This window comes from Gymnogyps californianus, chromosome 3, assembly GCF_018139145.2.
Source record: "Gymnogyps californianus isolate 813 chromosome 3, ASM1813914v2, whole genome shotgun sequence".
Classification (NCBI taxonomy): Eukaryota; Metazoa; Chordata; class Aves; order Accipitriformes; family Cathartidae; genus Gymnogyps; species Gymnogyps californianus.
The window spans coordinates 98100801-98117691 of NC_059473.1; the positions used below are offsets into that span (position 1 = coordinate 98100801).

General features: G+C 37.5%; 1 protein-coding gene across 1 annotated transcript in view; it reads left to right on the top strand.

Moving 5' to 3' along the window:
• EYS (eyes shut homolog) overlaps window positions 1-16891 on the top strand; it is a 950400-nt gene that overhangs the window by 431577 nt on the left and 501932 nt on the right. Inside the window, exon 28 of the mRNA XM_050893740.1 lies at window positions 13497-13696. Within this exon, the coding sequence (XP_050749697.1) occupies window positions 13497-13696 (200 nt within the window). The remainder of the gene's footprint in view (window positions 1-13496; window positions 13697-16891) is intronic.

The following is a 16891-nucleotide window of genomic DNA, read 5'->3' on the forward strand; positions in this document are numbered from 1 at the left end:
TAGACATACTTGGATTTTTTTCATTTTTCATCTTGGATTTTTTCATCCTCTACGTGTGTCGCAATGTAGTTTGCAAGAAAATACACTTCAAGACTTTCTCAGGTTGTCTAATACTTTAAGGAAAAAAATAAGCACTTTATATCTTTATAGATATAGCCTATAACTTTTGCATATCTAATATGGAGTGTGGATATTGAAACTTCCCTATCTACTACATTTTTAATTACTTTTTCATTTATGGATTTCATTCAAGAAAGAGTAAGAGAAAAAGTATATGCACTATATAAATTAGTTGCAATACACATGATTTCCTTTGACGTTTGCATATTTTTGAAATTGTAAGATGAATGTATATAACTGAAAATTGATCTTTTCTCTCTGATATAGGTAAACATAGATTGCTAATATGGTCAGTAATAGTAATTATGATTAGTAATAGATATTATTCCTTTCTTATTTTGGGGTTTTTTTTGCTATGACTGATGAGTAGTCATTGGCAGTTGTGCTTCTATGCTCAGCTAAGGCTGTCTCATGCTGTCAAAAAGGGAGCAAAAAGTGTTTTGAGTCTTGACACAGGAGGATATTCAGCTTGTTGGTGCTTCTGCTTGTATCTGAAAGAAAGCTGTGATCAGACTGCATCCTAGAATTATTTTATTTTGTCTGGGTTTGCTGATCTTTTCTCTCTATTTTCATAAAAGACAGAAACAAGGGGGAAATCAGGAGAACCAACTAATTTTCTACACAAAGGCACCACAGCTGATGCACATGTGGAGTCAGAGAACAATATTCTGCTAGTCCAAGCAAATAAGCAATTATTCACCAGGACTTGCCAGATTGCACAAGACATGAGACTTGACAGCCATGTAATTATCTGCGATTTGATTGGGAAGAACAGTAGGATTCAGCTTGCCTAACTTGAGGTGTTTTTGTGAAAGCTAGTTGTCTATGCACTTATTGTAGTCAATGAAAATGTGGTGAATATTCAGTGAGATCTGCATAGCTGTTCAGCTGATTTTGAAATGAACATCTGCATTTCATTAGTGAGTCTAGACTCCACTGACTGTGATGACTGGATCTTAACGGACTATAATAGGTAAGCCAGAGAGTAGAATCCCCTCCTCAGAATTCTCTCTGTATATGTATAGTATATAAGTGTATGGCAAACATCAGTGAACATACAAAGAGCCTCAGATGAGCTGGATACTCTTGTTTGTGCCTGTGTGGGACTTCTTCACACTCTTGAGTATTTTTACCTATTGCTAACTAGTTTAAAGAGGGTTGAGTAAGGTAAGTAGTTTCTTGAAAGAAGCTAAACTAATGTAAACTTCCAAAAAATAATGTAGTTTATGCTCAAGATACAGATAGGTAAATCTAAGAGGGGGAGGAGAGGGAGATACCCACTTTATTCTGCAAAGCACAACATCTGTGATTACCCGCCCAAGGGACAATTTCAGTGTATGCAATACTTCAGGGACCTCCTGGCCCTGATGTGATAAGTTTATTTTAAGTAAGAGTGACTGAATTGGAGATTCTATTAAATGGAGAAGTAATAGAAAAATAGAGAACAGAAATTGGAGAAGTAGAGAAATGGATGAGACCTACAAGAATGTTGCAGAGGAGTTTCACCTCCAAAGTGGTAAGCCCTCTGAGGACATTCCATTGATAGGCATGAAAAGCCTATCAACGGATATCACAGTATGCTCTTGCATCAAGTATGCTCTAGCAACAGAGAGTATCTTAAAAACCAGGACTATTCAATTATAGGTTTCATAGAATCATAGAATCATAAAATGGTTTGGGTTGGAAGGGACCTTAAAGATCATCTAATTCCAGCCCCCTTGCCATGGGCAGGGACACCTTCCACTAGACCTGGCTGCTCAAAGCCCCGTCCAACCTGGTACATAGGTAGCTGGATTTATGACGTCCAAGAAGCCTTGGATACAAAGTAATCTGCTTTGCATCTGGAAGGATAGTGGATCTCACAATATCTCTAGAGACATTCCAGTGTACTGGAAAGGAGCCGATAATTGTGACCTGTGTTGATAATGAGTAATGGAGGAAAGTGTAGGAGGGATGTTCTTGAGGTTATGAATTCAGGCTGGGCAGGAAACTGAAGACTAGGATATGCATCTAGCTTTCTTTGAAAGACTGCCAGTTCCACATGAGACCTGAGAGGCAGACAGAGATTCAGCCCCAGTACATAAGTAGTATGCTGGTATAGACAAAAGCAATTCAAATGCATTTGAAGATGGAAAACCTTTTGAAATTGGAGGAACCTGTACAAGAATGGATTGCATGTTTATCATCATGGAATTAGGCTATTGAATGAAAATTAAAATGGTTGTAAGGGAATATTTAAACTAGATGCTTGGGAAATGCTGACAAGTATAGAAGAGAACTATTTAAGAATGACAGAACTTAAAATCTGAACATGACTAATGTTCAGCGTGCCTCTGAAAAGACCAGCATCTGGCTCAAGAGGTGTTAATGACAGAGGTGATGTCTATTAGTGACTGTAATACAGCTAGGTTTATGACTGTAGCATGAGAGAGCATGCCAAATAAATCCAGCAGATAGACATTCAATTTCAGGAAAGGAAACTATGTAAAAATGAGGCACATTGTCAAGTAACTTAAGAGGAGCAAGCCAAAACCACAAGAAACTTTCAAGCAGACTAGGGACTATTAAACAAATAATATGTTAAAAGCCCAGGTAAAATGTGTGCCACAATTCAAGAACACAAAGTGATCCAAAGCCCCTGAATGACTTAAGGAGGAAACTTAAGGCTGTCAGAGGGAAAAATTGGCATTTTAACAAAGGGAAAGCTTGCCCACATAAGAAGAACAGAAAAGTCCATAAAACACATTAGTTCAAATGTTGGCAGGAAGTTCAAACAACTAAAATAAAAATTGAAAAGTGCCTTGTAAAGGATACTCTAACTTGTAAAAAGCTCTTCACATCTATCAAAACCAGGAAGCCAGGTAGGGAACTGGTGGGATTGCTTGATGGCTAAAGTGTAAAAATGGGCATTCAGACACTCATAGCAAGAGAAGCTCAGTGAATTCTTTGCATTTGAGGAATGCCAGAAGGACCTCACAAAATGGAGAGAGTGAAAAGGTGGCAGATAAGCTTCAGTGTACGATAATCTAGGGAAAAATAGCCTAATACTTATCTACAGCTGAATTCAGAACTGTCAGTTACAACTCAGGAAAGAAGACTTGGAGCAATCATTGACAGTTCTCTGAAATCACTGTCTCAGCGTGCAGTCACAGTGCAGAATAGCAAAAAAAATGCTGGGCATGATCAGGAAGAGTATGGGGAACAAGACAGAGGGCATGATTTCACTGCTATATAAAACCTGAGTGGACTCATGTATTGGGTACTGTCCACAGTTCTGGACCTTGCATTCCAAGGAGGATGTAGTAGAGTTAGAGAAGGTACAGAGGGCAACAAAAATAATATGAATTGAATAGTTGCCTTGTAAGGAGATATTTAAATGGCTGAAAGTATTCCGTTTGAAGAGGAGAAAGCTAAGGGGAATGTAATTAAGGTTTAGAAAACTATGACAGTGGTAGGTAAACTTAAATGGAAAATTTCTTCACCAAATTCTGTAGTTAAAGAATTGGGGGGAAATGATGAAAATAATCATAGAAACATTTGGAAGAAATAAAAGTACTTTCTTTCACAGGAAGCAGAGAACTTCTAGAATCTGCTGCTACAGAAGGCTGGGGAGGCACATGATCTCTTAGTAGGTTCAGAAAAATTAGGCAAGTCATGGACAACAGGTCCATAAATGAATGATAAATGAACCAGTCAGGCAAGTACTGTTTATCATGTCTGATTAGACAGTTCTTCTTGCTGGGAGGATGCATGGGACATAGGCTGCAGAAAGTGGCAGAGTTCACATGATTTTCCTAAAGTGGCTTTCTCTCTGCCACTATTATAGACAGAATACTGGGCCAGATGGAGCACTGGTCTGATCCAGTATGTTCCTGCTCTGTACTGTTGTCTAAAAAATAGGTTTATTTTTATTATTTTTCTCTTCTCCTTATGTCCATAATCCAAAATTTCAAAGCAAAATATTTTGGTCATTTTGAACTCATTTTGAATTGAATGATGTTGGATAAAACCAACATTCTGAAATATGGAAATAAGTTTTCCCAGTTCATTCCACAAAATGTTGTATGTATATTTAATCCACCAAATGAAAAAGCTTTGGGAAGTTAATAATTAAACAATATGGATATGTGATAGTACTAACAAAAGATTTACAGAAAAAATATACTGGTTAGAAAAATACACTTCATTTATAGTTTTGTTAAACATAAAATAGAAATAGGCATCTGGAGCATTCATCTCAATTCTTAATGTAAATCTCAGACTTCTACATGGTAGCAATACTATTGAGATTTATCCCAAAGTAAGAGTGCACTTCAAACTCCCATGTGAATGGAAAAGTCCATAACTTAGCGAACTACACAGTTTAAACTAAGTGCTATTTTAAACTTAGCGAGGGAAATCTGGGCCTTTTGGTCTCTTAATAGCAGTTGTAATTACATCAGATGGTTGCACTCATGATAAATTAAATAAATTAAACTGGTAAAATATCTTTGAAAGGAACTGGAATGCATATACACAGTTTCCAACTACTGCACTGAACCATGGCTGTTTTGTATAACTATGAAATCATATTAAAACATTAAACTGTACATTTCCTATGAAGTAATACTGTAAATTTAGACATTTTTTTGAAATCTAGTTTCAAGGTGCATTAAAAACCATATGCACACCATATTTTGTACGTACAAAACCTTGCTTTAACACATGAATTAATTTCTAAAGCATTTATTTACAGCATTGATTTCCTTTCTGCCTACTTTTTTTTATTCTCATCCAAACCTTTAACCACATGGCTCTTGTTTATCACAAAACCCTCTGCTTTTGACCTGAGAATAATTTTTGCCCTCAGTCCTATCATTAAATGACTGGAAACATGACTCCTGAAAGCATCTTTCTTTTGTGGTCTAGTATCTATCTTTGAATTCCTTTCTTATCTCCTTCTTTTCAACTCCATCAGATTCCAGGTTTAAAGCTGTGTTTCGTTCTACCTTCTACAAGTCAGTGATTTCCACCTGGAATCCAGTTTTCTCACAAATATCAGGATGCTTGCTTCCGCTCCCTGAGTTGATGTTTAAGGCCACTACCTTTTTCTATTTCAAGTCTTCCCTTACAGTTCATCACTTCATAGTTGTCTACAAAGAAATCAAACAGCAAATGGTACTTGGGGCTTTATATCATAAGTATTCACAGGAAATTAGACCGTATAATGCACCACATACATACAACTATGTAAAAAGATAGATTTGTAAATAGCTTTTGTATATTTCTGGTAGACTTTTTTCCCTTCATAGTGGATTTGCATGAGCTAGTTATGTTCAGAATTAGTCTGCTTTATAATTACCTTTTTTGATAGAAAGCAAAACTTCAGTTAAAAATACATCTATCATCACAAATTTTTTTTGCCTTGAATCTCTTTTATAGAAATAGATTTTTAAGTGTTGTTAGAAATAATTTTTTATTTCTAATCAGTTTCCAACAAGGACTAATGAAAAATAGTCCTTTCTGTAGGAAAAGGAAAAAAAAATCCTAACTTCTAAAATGCACTTCTAGATTTTGTTTTAAGAAACACTGTTGAACTGACACATTATTTGGAAAAATAGTGGATTTTCATTATTTTTATTAATTTGCTAAAACGTGTCCCCTCATAATTATTTCAAGCTATGGATTGTGACTTTGGAAATTACATAATGCGATATGTAGAAAGTTGGGATTTCGTAGGCAGACTGACCTCACTTCCAAAGACAGATGTCAGTGTGGACCCACAGATTTGGATAAGGGAGCGGTATGCCTTGAGCAAAGTACTGTGCCTTTCTAGGTCAGTTGCTAGAGTCCGGATTTCAGAACAATTCCCTGCCAGCAGAACCAGTGGACTGTGCAGTGCCAGGTGGGCTTTCTTAAGGGATAGTCATCCCCTTCCTAGTACAAACAAGATTTACTACACCATGACATTCAGAGAACAAGAAATAATAAATTATTGTGCTCTAGTAAATGTAGTGGATCTTGTTTCGCATTGTTTGAACTAAGGATTCTTAACAAAACCTACACTTAAAAGAGTTGAATAACTAGAAATCTTAATATTCTTTCACTTTTTTGCCTTGAATTTTAAATTGTCTTGCTATGCTAAGAAAATCAATGAGTGCTTATATGTACTGTAACAATAATTTAGTGGAAATAAAGCCAGAAAATCTCCATTCTGTTCACCTGTCAGAAGTCTGTATATTCCTTTCATTTACCGCCCCATGGAAACTAATACTTGTATTTAACTTATGTTTGCTTAAAGCATATGTTTTAGAGATACATCCAGTCTTTATTTAAAAACATAAGGAGGTGGAAGATCTTTTGACAGTTTTACAGTGGCTGACTCTCAGTAGTAAAGTTGGACCTTATCTCTAGTTGGATATATCTGGATTTGGGAATCCAGGTAGTTGTTTTTGTACTGACTTTCTCTGGGAGTTAAAATACTCCTTAATATATAATACGTCTTGTGAAAATAACTGTGTACTGCCATTATCTCTCTCTCTCTCTCCCTCAATTTTCTTGGTGATAAACTAAACCTAAGAACACTCATAGAGCCATCAAGAGTTCTGGAACTTCTTACAGCGAAGAACTCACCCTGATTATTGCTTTTAATAGGTAGAAATAGACCTGTACTCCATGAATTTGTCTAATCATCTTTAACCCATATATAATTTATGGTTTTGGCAGTATCACGTGAAAATGAGAGATATGATGTAATAATGTTTTTGAAAAAAAAAATCGCTCCTAAAAATTCTGTTGTTATTTTCCTTAGACTTAGCTTACTGTAAAGAATTTTATCTAGTACCTAAATCATTTTATATTCTCAGTTTTTTGACATCCTTTATAATAAACAGATTCTAGAACTTGGCACAGTTTCAGTTTCTCCGAGCCATAAAAAGAGGAATAATCACCTGTCTAAGTGTAACTCACAGTTCCCCTCTCTGAAGACTTAAGGATAGCATTAGCAATTTTTTCCATAGCATTGCAATGGGAGTTCATGTTGATAGTCCATTATAACTTTCAGATCTTTTCCAAGGTCATTGCCTGTTAACAACACATAAACTCAAAGGATTCCTTGTTAGATCAAAACGGGAAAAATGTATGCTTCACAGAAAAAAACAGACTCAGAAAAAAAAAGCCTACTGAAAGGGAGCCCTCCTGCTTTACTCTAAGGAGATCAGATATAAGAAAATTCAAAGATATTTGGATGAGAATAAAGTGTGTCAGATTGGCAAAGTGAAAAGCTGATAAAAGTGCTATACAAATAATCACAATTGTATAATTTCTATTTTGTTAAATCATTTCATTTATTTATAAGGGAGCTTATTGAAGCTGTTCATCTTTTAAAAGATGAGCTGGGAAGGAGAGTATTGGTATGCTGTAAACTGTGAGTACTGGGCATCATTTACAGATGTGATGTATGAGGAATGCGCAGAGCACCCCAACTAAAGTTAATGAGGCACTTTTTTTGGTGACAGTGGAAGGAACAAACCCCTTTAGAGCAGGAAGAACCTGACAAGGTTCTCTGAGGAGCAGCTCTTCTGGCCTTCTGGTTTCCTTGGAGATGGATGGCTGCAGCCCTGATTTGACTGAAGCTGCCTGTGAAGGGAACAAACCAGAAAACAGAAAGGGAAAAGATAGAGGGCAATGATGGCCACTGAAAAAGCTAAGCAATACAGCTCGGTTTGGACAAGTTACTTGCTCTGATATGACAGAAAAGAAAGTTTTACAGCCTATGAATAAACAGGTGTGGTGAGTTAACTTTGTCTGGCTGCCAGACGCCCACCCAGCCACTCTTGCACTCCCCCTGCTCATCAGAACAGGGGAAGGAAATAAGAAGAAAAGCTTGTGGGTCCAGATAAGGACAGGGGGATTGGTCATGGTCACCAATTACCGTCACAGGCAAAACAGACTCAACTTGGGGAAGATTAATTTAATTTACTGTCAATGAAAAACTAAACCACTTTCCTCCGAACCTGCCAGAAAACATGCTCCTGAGCAGGCTCCTCTCCATGGGCTGCAGCTCCTGCCAGGAGCCTGGTCCAGTGTGGGCTCTCCATGGGCTGCAGCTTCCTTCGGGGCACATCCACCTGCTCTGCGTGGTGTTCACACACGTGGCAGCGTGGATATCTGCTCACTGTGGTCCTCCATGGGCTGGAAGGGGCCAACCCACTTCACAATGGTCTTCTCCAGGGAATTCAGGGGAATCTCTGGTGGAGATTGCCTGGAGCACCACCTCCCCCTCCTTCTTCTCTGACCTTTGTGTCTGCAGGGCTGTTTTTCACACTTTTTCCTCACTCCTCTCTGGTGCTTTGCTGCACAATGTTTTTTACTCTTTCTTAAATACGTTTTTCCAGAGGCACTACCACCTTGGCTGCTAGGCTCAGCTGTGCCCTGCAATGGGTCCATTGGAGCTGACTGGAACCATCTGTGTCCAGCACAGGGCAGCTCTGGCCACTCCTCACAGAGGCTGCCCCTGCAGCTCCCCCCTCTAAACAAAACCTTGCCACGTAAAGCTATTTTAACAGGATTGCACCAGAGAGATACCTGAATCATCTCCATTTCTTTTCTTAAAGGAAGCAATCTGCAAGGCCTGGAATAGTGTGTTACTGCTTGGGCAAGAGTGCAGTAGGCCTATGAGGCCAGGCTGATTGTGGATTTGGAGAAGCTCACACACAGAGCCCATACACTGCTGCAGCAACAGGAAAGCCTTATGCCTCCTGTTCACACCCCAAGTGAGCTGAAGAGGCCTCAGTCAAAGGATGAGATTTTCTGTGTTCTCAGAGGAGACTAAAAATGAAAGTATTGCTTGAAAGAAATAAAGAAATCTGAGAGAATAATAAAAAAAAGAATACCCGCTGTTTCTAGAAAGTCCTGAGGAATCAAACAAAAAAGTCAAAGAGACAAAAGCTGTCATGGTTACTGCCCCTCAGTCTTTCAGTGTTATGACTGCTCGGTAGTACCTGGAGATCTCAGCACTTTCTCTGCTTTCTAAATGGAATATTTTTGCTGAGAACTCCAACAAAGAACGGAAAGTAATTTTGTGATTTTTGAGGGGAGTTTCATTTTGGTATTTTGTTCTTTGTGTGGGTTTTTTGTTTGTTTTTTTAATCATTCATTGCTAGTAAATTGTTAGTAGAAGTTACACAAAGTCATAATAGGAATAAATGTTGTAATGTAATTAAGTACTTGCTCTATGCACATGGATTTCATCTTGGAGTAAATGACACTGCACATAGATGTATCGGCAGTTCTGTTCAGGTACCGCTAGCTGCATTAATTACTCCTGATCCTAGTACATTCATACTTATTTCTTCACCTTCCATTGAAACTTTTTCATGTGTTTCTTGTCAGATGTCAATACTAAAATTATAAAGTCCCACCTATGAGATCCTTGTATGCTGCCAATGCATTCAATCACCTTACAAATACCTTATCTGTCAAAAGGAATTACTAATTTCTGCCTACTTTGTTGAATACACTGGTGTCTGCTGTGGCATTTGGAATCTTAAGGCGATGCATCATAGTTACCTTCTTTTCACTATTACTGCACAAGGCTATTTAAAACAGAGGTGATGTCACACTAACAAAGGACAAATTTCTGCAGACAGTTGCCTCTGCTTCCACAAGCATTATTAGTTCAAGTTAAAGATATTTAAAAAACAACGTTCTAAAAAGCCTCATCAAAAGGGCTTGTGCAGAAAATAACTATGCATTCTTACTTCTTAAATACAGATTCCTTTTCAGCCTATCCTGTTCTTACTTTTTTTTGTATCTAGCTAGATTTTAAAACTTTCAGTCAGACTTCGATGATTTCTGTCTGTTCCTTCTAAGTATCAATGCTGACTTAAGAACTTCCCATGTCCTCATCTTCAAATAGTTCTCCCCTCCATAGTAGTTTCCAAGTTATACCTGCATAACTGATTATGGGTCATGTGCTGAGAAACAAATTAGAAAACTGGCTTTCAAAAAACATTAAAAAAAAAATTCTTTGGTCTGTTTTTTTTGTTGTTTTGTTGTTTTGTTTTTTTAACAAGTACTTTAACGTATTATTCTGACACAACTAAGAAGACAATGCAGCATGATTTGGGGTGAGGAAATAGGAGGGAATAGAGGAAGGAATTAAGAACGTCATAAACCAGAAAGGCGCCTGAAACATTCATAATCTAAAACCACTGGCAGCTCCTGAAGAAGTTTATTCCCCTTTGATTTCACTAGGAAATGAAATTTAAATTACTTTTTGGCTTCAGGCCTGGATTGTTGATCAAGATCAGAGTGTGGATTTCTGTTCTGTAACATAATCTACAGATTTTTAGTTGCCACAAAGGTGCTAACTTTAGGAATAGTGCGAGTATATGAGTGTATAGTGATGGTAACAGAGCTTCCCTTTTGCTCACAACACTGTATACCTCCTTTCCCCCAGAAATGGGATAGAGGAGAGGAGAGGAGAGGAGAGGAGAGGAGAGGAGAGGAGAGGAGAGGAGAGGAGAGGAGAGGAGAGGAGAGGAGAGGAGAGGAGAGGAGAGGAGAGGAGAGGAGAGGGAAGAGAAAAATGAAACAGAGAAACTGGCCTCGTGATCAGTGAGGTATCGCAAAATATGTTTCTTTTCTGCTACTGGCAAACATTTGATTCTAATGGCAAAAAATTGCAGTGACCCATATTTATCTGCAGATGAACAGCATTCAGTCTATTAGCTTGAGTTATTTGTCACCATTTAAATTTGGTATTTATTCTCTGTATCTGCCAAGCAAATATTGTAAATTTCTAAGGGACCAAGCCTGTGCTGCTCTCACTGACTGCAGGAGTGGTAGAGATAGTTGTTTGTTTTTTTTTTTTACTCAAACAGGTTATTTGTAAAATTTTGGAAGGATTACTGTAAGATTAAGACTTTGTCTTTGAAGCTTAAAAATTATGCATTTTTAAATTCCAGATCAAAATAGCATTTCAGATTTAGTAAAGGTTAAAAAGACCCATTGAAAATAAGAAGGTACAAAATGATGTATAAATAAGTGAGCAATTGTGACACTTCTATATATCAATAACTTTGTGTTTTGGAAAAACTAAAATGACCCATCTTTGTGACTATTATTTTTGTAATTTTCAGGTTTCTTAGTTATTCAAAGACAACTTTCCTTTGACAGGATCTGATCACTTCTAGGCGAGAAAAGGTTGAAGGATATCTTATTAGGTTGGGAATTGGGCACCTGAGGTGCCCAGGAAAGTCTTTTTCCCCTACTGTACTGGCAAAGAGAGAGAATATTTCTAGAACTGTGAGTCCCTGCAGCTATTGCTCTGATGTGGGAACTGTCTGGTTAGGGGTCACAGTTAAGATTCAATCTCCCTTTATAAAAAGAAAGACAAAACTGAAATAGCATTGGTGGTTAGGTGAGCTTGTCTTCAGGGAATCAGGGTAGTTGGGAATTTTCTGTAGAGCCAGCTATTCCCTAATGCCAAGCTGTAAAGCCAGTCTCTGGTAGGATCTAAGATAGGCAGAACTTGGTCACAGCTGTGTTGCAACTTCAGTTTGCCATCTAATGTCCTTGTTCTTTTAGACTACGAAATTACAGCATTTGGTGGTAGTGTGGTAGCTCACTTACTTTGGGATAAAGTTATTTGTGGCATTTTTAACATAGTTGTGTGTCTGTTCACTGAAACAATTTTCTTGCCCGAGTTAAGAACAGTGCAGACTAGCATTTCTCTGGTAACAGTGTACTCTGTTTTTTTGCAAGTCTAATGATGAACGTTTAACTGTAATGCATCAAAATATACTGGAAAGTGATAGGTGTGATTTCTTTCCTACAAACTGTCTGGTTTTTATGTTACTATTAAAAATAATTACTGTGAACAATTTTGTAATATTTTACAAGAACAATACATTCCATAGAAGAAAATGAAAAGGTTTTACATTAAGTTTGCAACTTGGTATGACTGTGATGGCATATTGAGCCAAAGCTGTGAATATTTGTCTAAGCTTTGAACTTATCCTTAGTTCCTTTGATGATTTTGATATTTTTTGAATTTTAACTTTTGAATTATAATTAGGTAAAAATTTGATCCATTAATTGATAGATTTTTAATTTATTCTGCGAATGAGCAAAGCTGTAAAAACAGAAGTAGTAGAGATAGATACAAGTGAATACAAATTAAGAAGACTAGACAGGAGAAGTTACTGGAACAGAAAAAAACCCAGAAAGTTGGAGCTGTGAATTGAGATTTTTTTATAAACAAAACAAAGAAGACTTATGTTTGCCAGCAACAAATGTAATTAATATAGCAAAATACTACTTCTAGAACCTAGACACAGGATTTTTGGCAGTCTGTAGAACTATCCTCATCTTCCTGTGGGATGTATAAATCAATTAGTTTATGTAATGCTCACTAATAAATCATCCTATATACACCCAGCTGGAGAGCTTATAGGAAAATAAGTTGTTTTCTCACAATTCCCCATGGATATCTGAATTTACATTCTGTCAAAGCAACTGTAGTACCTACAGGAAATCTGAGTGCCCTTGGATATCCTTAAAGAATTAAGCCTTCTAAAGTTACAGGAGTGTGAGAATAAATTTAAAATACTGGATTTAGCTAGACTATTTGGATGGCAGCAGCAAAATGAAACTCCTTTGGGATATAGGCAAAAACTAGGTTTCTGTGCTCAAGGGCAAAACCACATTTTTTGCACTGGCAATTGCACTAACTAAACTCTACTGTAATTCTGGAGAAACGTTAATTTGCTGCTACTTTGCATGGTTTGAATTTGATGACTTTCACATTAGCTTTATCAGAGGGAATTGTTATTATGTGAACACATAAACATTTCTACATGTTTCTATTTGCAATATTATGCATTAATTGATAATAAGAAAGCATTTGTCAGGAAATACCTATAAAAGCCTTTTGTGCATTGGTTAATAAAAGTAATTCTTTATTCTGTCCAGAATTGCCTTAATAATGTGGTTTTTTCACTGCAATAGGCCCTACTATAAAAACTTAGAAGGAATAATTGTATAAACGATGGCTCGAAAACATGCTTTAAAATTTTAATAAAGGAATCATGAGTGGGAAACATATACTTATGGCTGTAAGACTGCTTATATAAAAATATATTTGCATTTCTCCAATATTAATTAGTAGGAACAAGCATAGTTTCGAGAGTGCGTATGAGTTGTAATCAAAGGATCACTATATAAACAAAAATTGCCCCAAATTAGAGACTTTAGTTTATCAGACAATAAAAGAAGTCCAACACTCTTTTTCTAATCTCCAGATTCAGTCTCTTGCACTTACTGTTGAAATGAATGGATAAATAATGTGCTTTAAAGCTGTGTAGTCAATGTATTATTATTTCTCTCCCCAGGAGTGTGAATCTGCTCCCTGCATTAACGGAGGTTCTTGTCAAGATGCAGTCAATTCATTTGTTTGTACTTGCCTGAGTGGGTACACTGGCAGGTTTTGTGAAGTTGATGTTGATGTTTGCAGTGAGCCTACACTGAACTCAGTTCTCTGTTACAATGGAGGTGTATGTGTTGATGGACCTGGACGAACTTTTCATTGCAGGTTAGTATGAATACTGTCATATAACTGCTTTAGTTAATACATGTTGATTTGCTAAGATTTCAGGGCGGTGTTGTTACTATGTGCAGTATGTGAACTCAGTTGGATTTGATACTCTATCTAGTGCTCAAAAATATCATCTTAAACCATTCACTGTTTAACATCAGGCCCTTTTATCTGGAAATTTATATTCTAGTGCTTTTCAGAGTTATATGTGGAAACTTCTAACATAAACCAACCCTAAAAAATGTAAAATCATTATGTTTATGGATATGTATGTACTCCTGTGTTTTGTACTCAAAGAGAAAATTAATTTGCAATCAAATTTAGATGACAGGTAGTTTGTATAGTATGTGTGCACAGACATATTTCCAAAGAAATTTCCTATGATCCATCATTGTTATTCTCTGGCTGTTTAAGGCTTCTGACTAAATACATGTAATCTTATAGTTTATATACTTGTAATATAACGAAACTCCTTTAAAACTAAGCTACTCTATAGCTTGTATACATTATTATCTACTACATCTAATAACAATTTAATAGCTTTATAATGTACTATAAGAAATGAAACTAATTTCATTTTTTATGAAATGAAGAAGATTAAGAAACAAATATATTACTTCCAATCTGTGACTCAGTTTCCACCTGTTGATCCTTTGTGTCCTTCTGTTAATAGTTACAGAATTTCATTAGTATTCAACAGAATTAACAAGGCAAATGGCCTACGGACAGCCAGGAATTACTGTTGTTGTAATAGAAGCAAATATTTGCATTGATTGCTGGCATTGTTTTCCAGAATCTGAGAGGATAATCGCTTGTGATTAATTTCTATCCTACAACTAAATGGTGAAGTTACAATGACTCTTGAGGCACACAAACACATTAACAGATAAAATCTCCACATGTCAAATGAGACACAATAATTACATTTATGATCATAGAATCACAGAATATTTTGAGTTTGGAAGGGACCTTTAAAGATCATCTAGTCCAACCCAGTGCCATGGGCCAGGGACATCTTTCACTGGATTAGGTTGCTCAAAGCCCAGTCCAACCTGACCTTGAACATTTCCAATGATGCGGCATCCGCAGCTTCTCTGGGAAACTTGTTGCAATGTCTCACCACCATTACCATAACAAAGTCTTCCTTATATCCAATCTAAATGTACCCTCTTCCAGTTTAAAAACATTGCCCCTTGTCCAGTCACTACAGGCCCTGGTGAAACGTCTTTCTCCATCTTTCTTATAAGCCCCCTTTATATATCGAAAGGCCGCTATAAGGCCTTCTCGTCTCCAGGCTAAACATCCCCAACTCTCTCAGCCTTTCTCCATAGGAGAGGTGTTCCATCCCTCTGATCATTTTTGTGACCATGATCTGGACCTACTCTAACAGGTCCATGTCTTTCTTGTGCTGGGAACCCCACAGCTGGACACAGTACTCCAGGTGGGATCTCACAAGACCAAGTAGAAGGGGAGAATCACCTCCCTCGACCTGCTGGCCACATTTCTTGTTATGCAGCCCAGGATACAATTGGCTTTCTGGGCTGCGAGTGCACATTGCCATGTCATATTTTTCATCTACCAATATCCCCAAGTCCTTTTCCTCAGGGCTGCTCTCAATCCCTTCATCCCCCAGTCTGTTTTGATACTGGGGGTTGCCCCGACCCAGGTGCAGGACCTTGCACTGGGCCTTGTTGAACTTAAAGAGATTTGCATAGGCCCACTCCTCAAGCCTGTCGGGGTGCCTCTGGTTGGTATCCCTTCCCTCAAGCGAATCAACTGCACCACTCAGCTTGATGTCATCTGCAAATTTGCTGAGGGTGCACTCAATCCCACTATCTATGTCATTGATGAAGATATTAAATAGTATTGGTCCTATGATAACTCAAATATATTATGGTTTAGCTTAAACCTCTCAATAATTCACATTAGCTTACTTCTGCAGTAGGGTGCTACCTGTACAAAGACTTTCTGTGGCTCAGATGTCTGGTAATTTGTTTAGCCCCTATTGTTTGATCACCACTCTGAAAATTCAATCCTGCGCATTCTCCTATTTCTTCTTTCCCAGCTCATGTTCACTCTAGCCTCCTTTTTTTCAAGCTTTCAGTGCTGCAGCATCCTTTCCTCTTTCACAAATGAATCTTCTGAATTAAATGAAATTACTTGTATTTCTCCTCTCCTTTGCTTGGGAACTTACTCCAAACATTCTGAGGGCAACTACCTTGCACTTGCTTCTGAGCCCAGCATTGGCCATCAGGAGGAGCTGTTCATTGAATCAGTCAGGAAAATTGCAAACAATTAAAATCAGGTTATTTAGTGTTGCCAAGATCACAAAGGTTTTCATGAGTGATGTAAGACTACAGTAAGGTAAGTTGATGTGAGATATGGTTGTGATCCTGCAAAAAGAAATGCCATACTTGATATAAATTTCTTCTTCTGAGGCTGTCCGGGGAAAGGACTTTTTTCAGCTGATTGCCTCTTCTACATTGATATGCTTCAGAAAACAGACATAACTCCCTTTCTTATCCTTCACCAGCTGCTACCATTCCAAGTAATGTGTACAAGTGTAAATAAGAAACATAAAAAGATCATTGAGTTGGGTTTTCTCCTGTACTGTGAACATTATGATGTGAACACTACTCCTTTTTTACCATTCATTCCACTTGCTTTAAGCAGTCTGAACAAAACTCATGTACAGACTGGAGAATAGGACTGACATGGAGGATGGAAGAGCAGAATAATTGAAGAATAAGGAAAGGAAAAATAGCTCCCACTCTAGCAAAATGCCACAAACGTCCAAATGAATAGGGAATCTTAATGCCTGTTACACACTCACTGTGGAATGGGCAGGAGGAAAGATAAAAATCCAGTATCGTTTAGAGTCTCCTTGTTTTGGGGATCTGGCTTGGGATGTTTGTATTATTATGGCTGGTAAAACTGGAAATAGCAAGTAACGAAAAGTCTCCAGTAATGGGTAAGCGTCAGGCTGCCACGGTTAACGTGGGCAGCACTGCCAGCTTCAGCTATGATGTATGTGATATTTTACCCAGTAGTATAGTGAATGGTTCAACTTTTCTTGAATTATGTGGGAATCAATTACATGAACAACGCTGCAAGCTTCTTCCTGAAATGAATATGAAAACCACCCTTTGGGATAGCCCTTGAATTGTGTGTTATCTGAAGTATCTTTCTGTC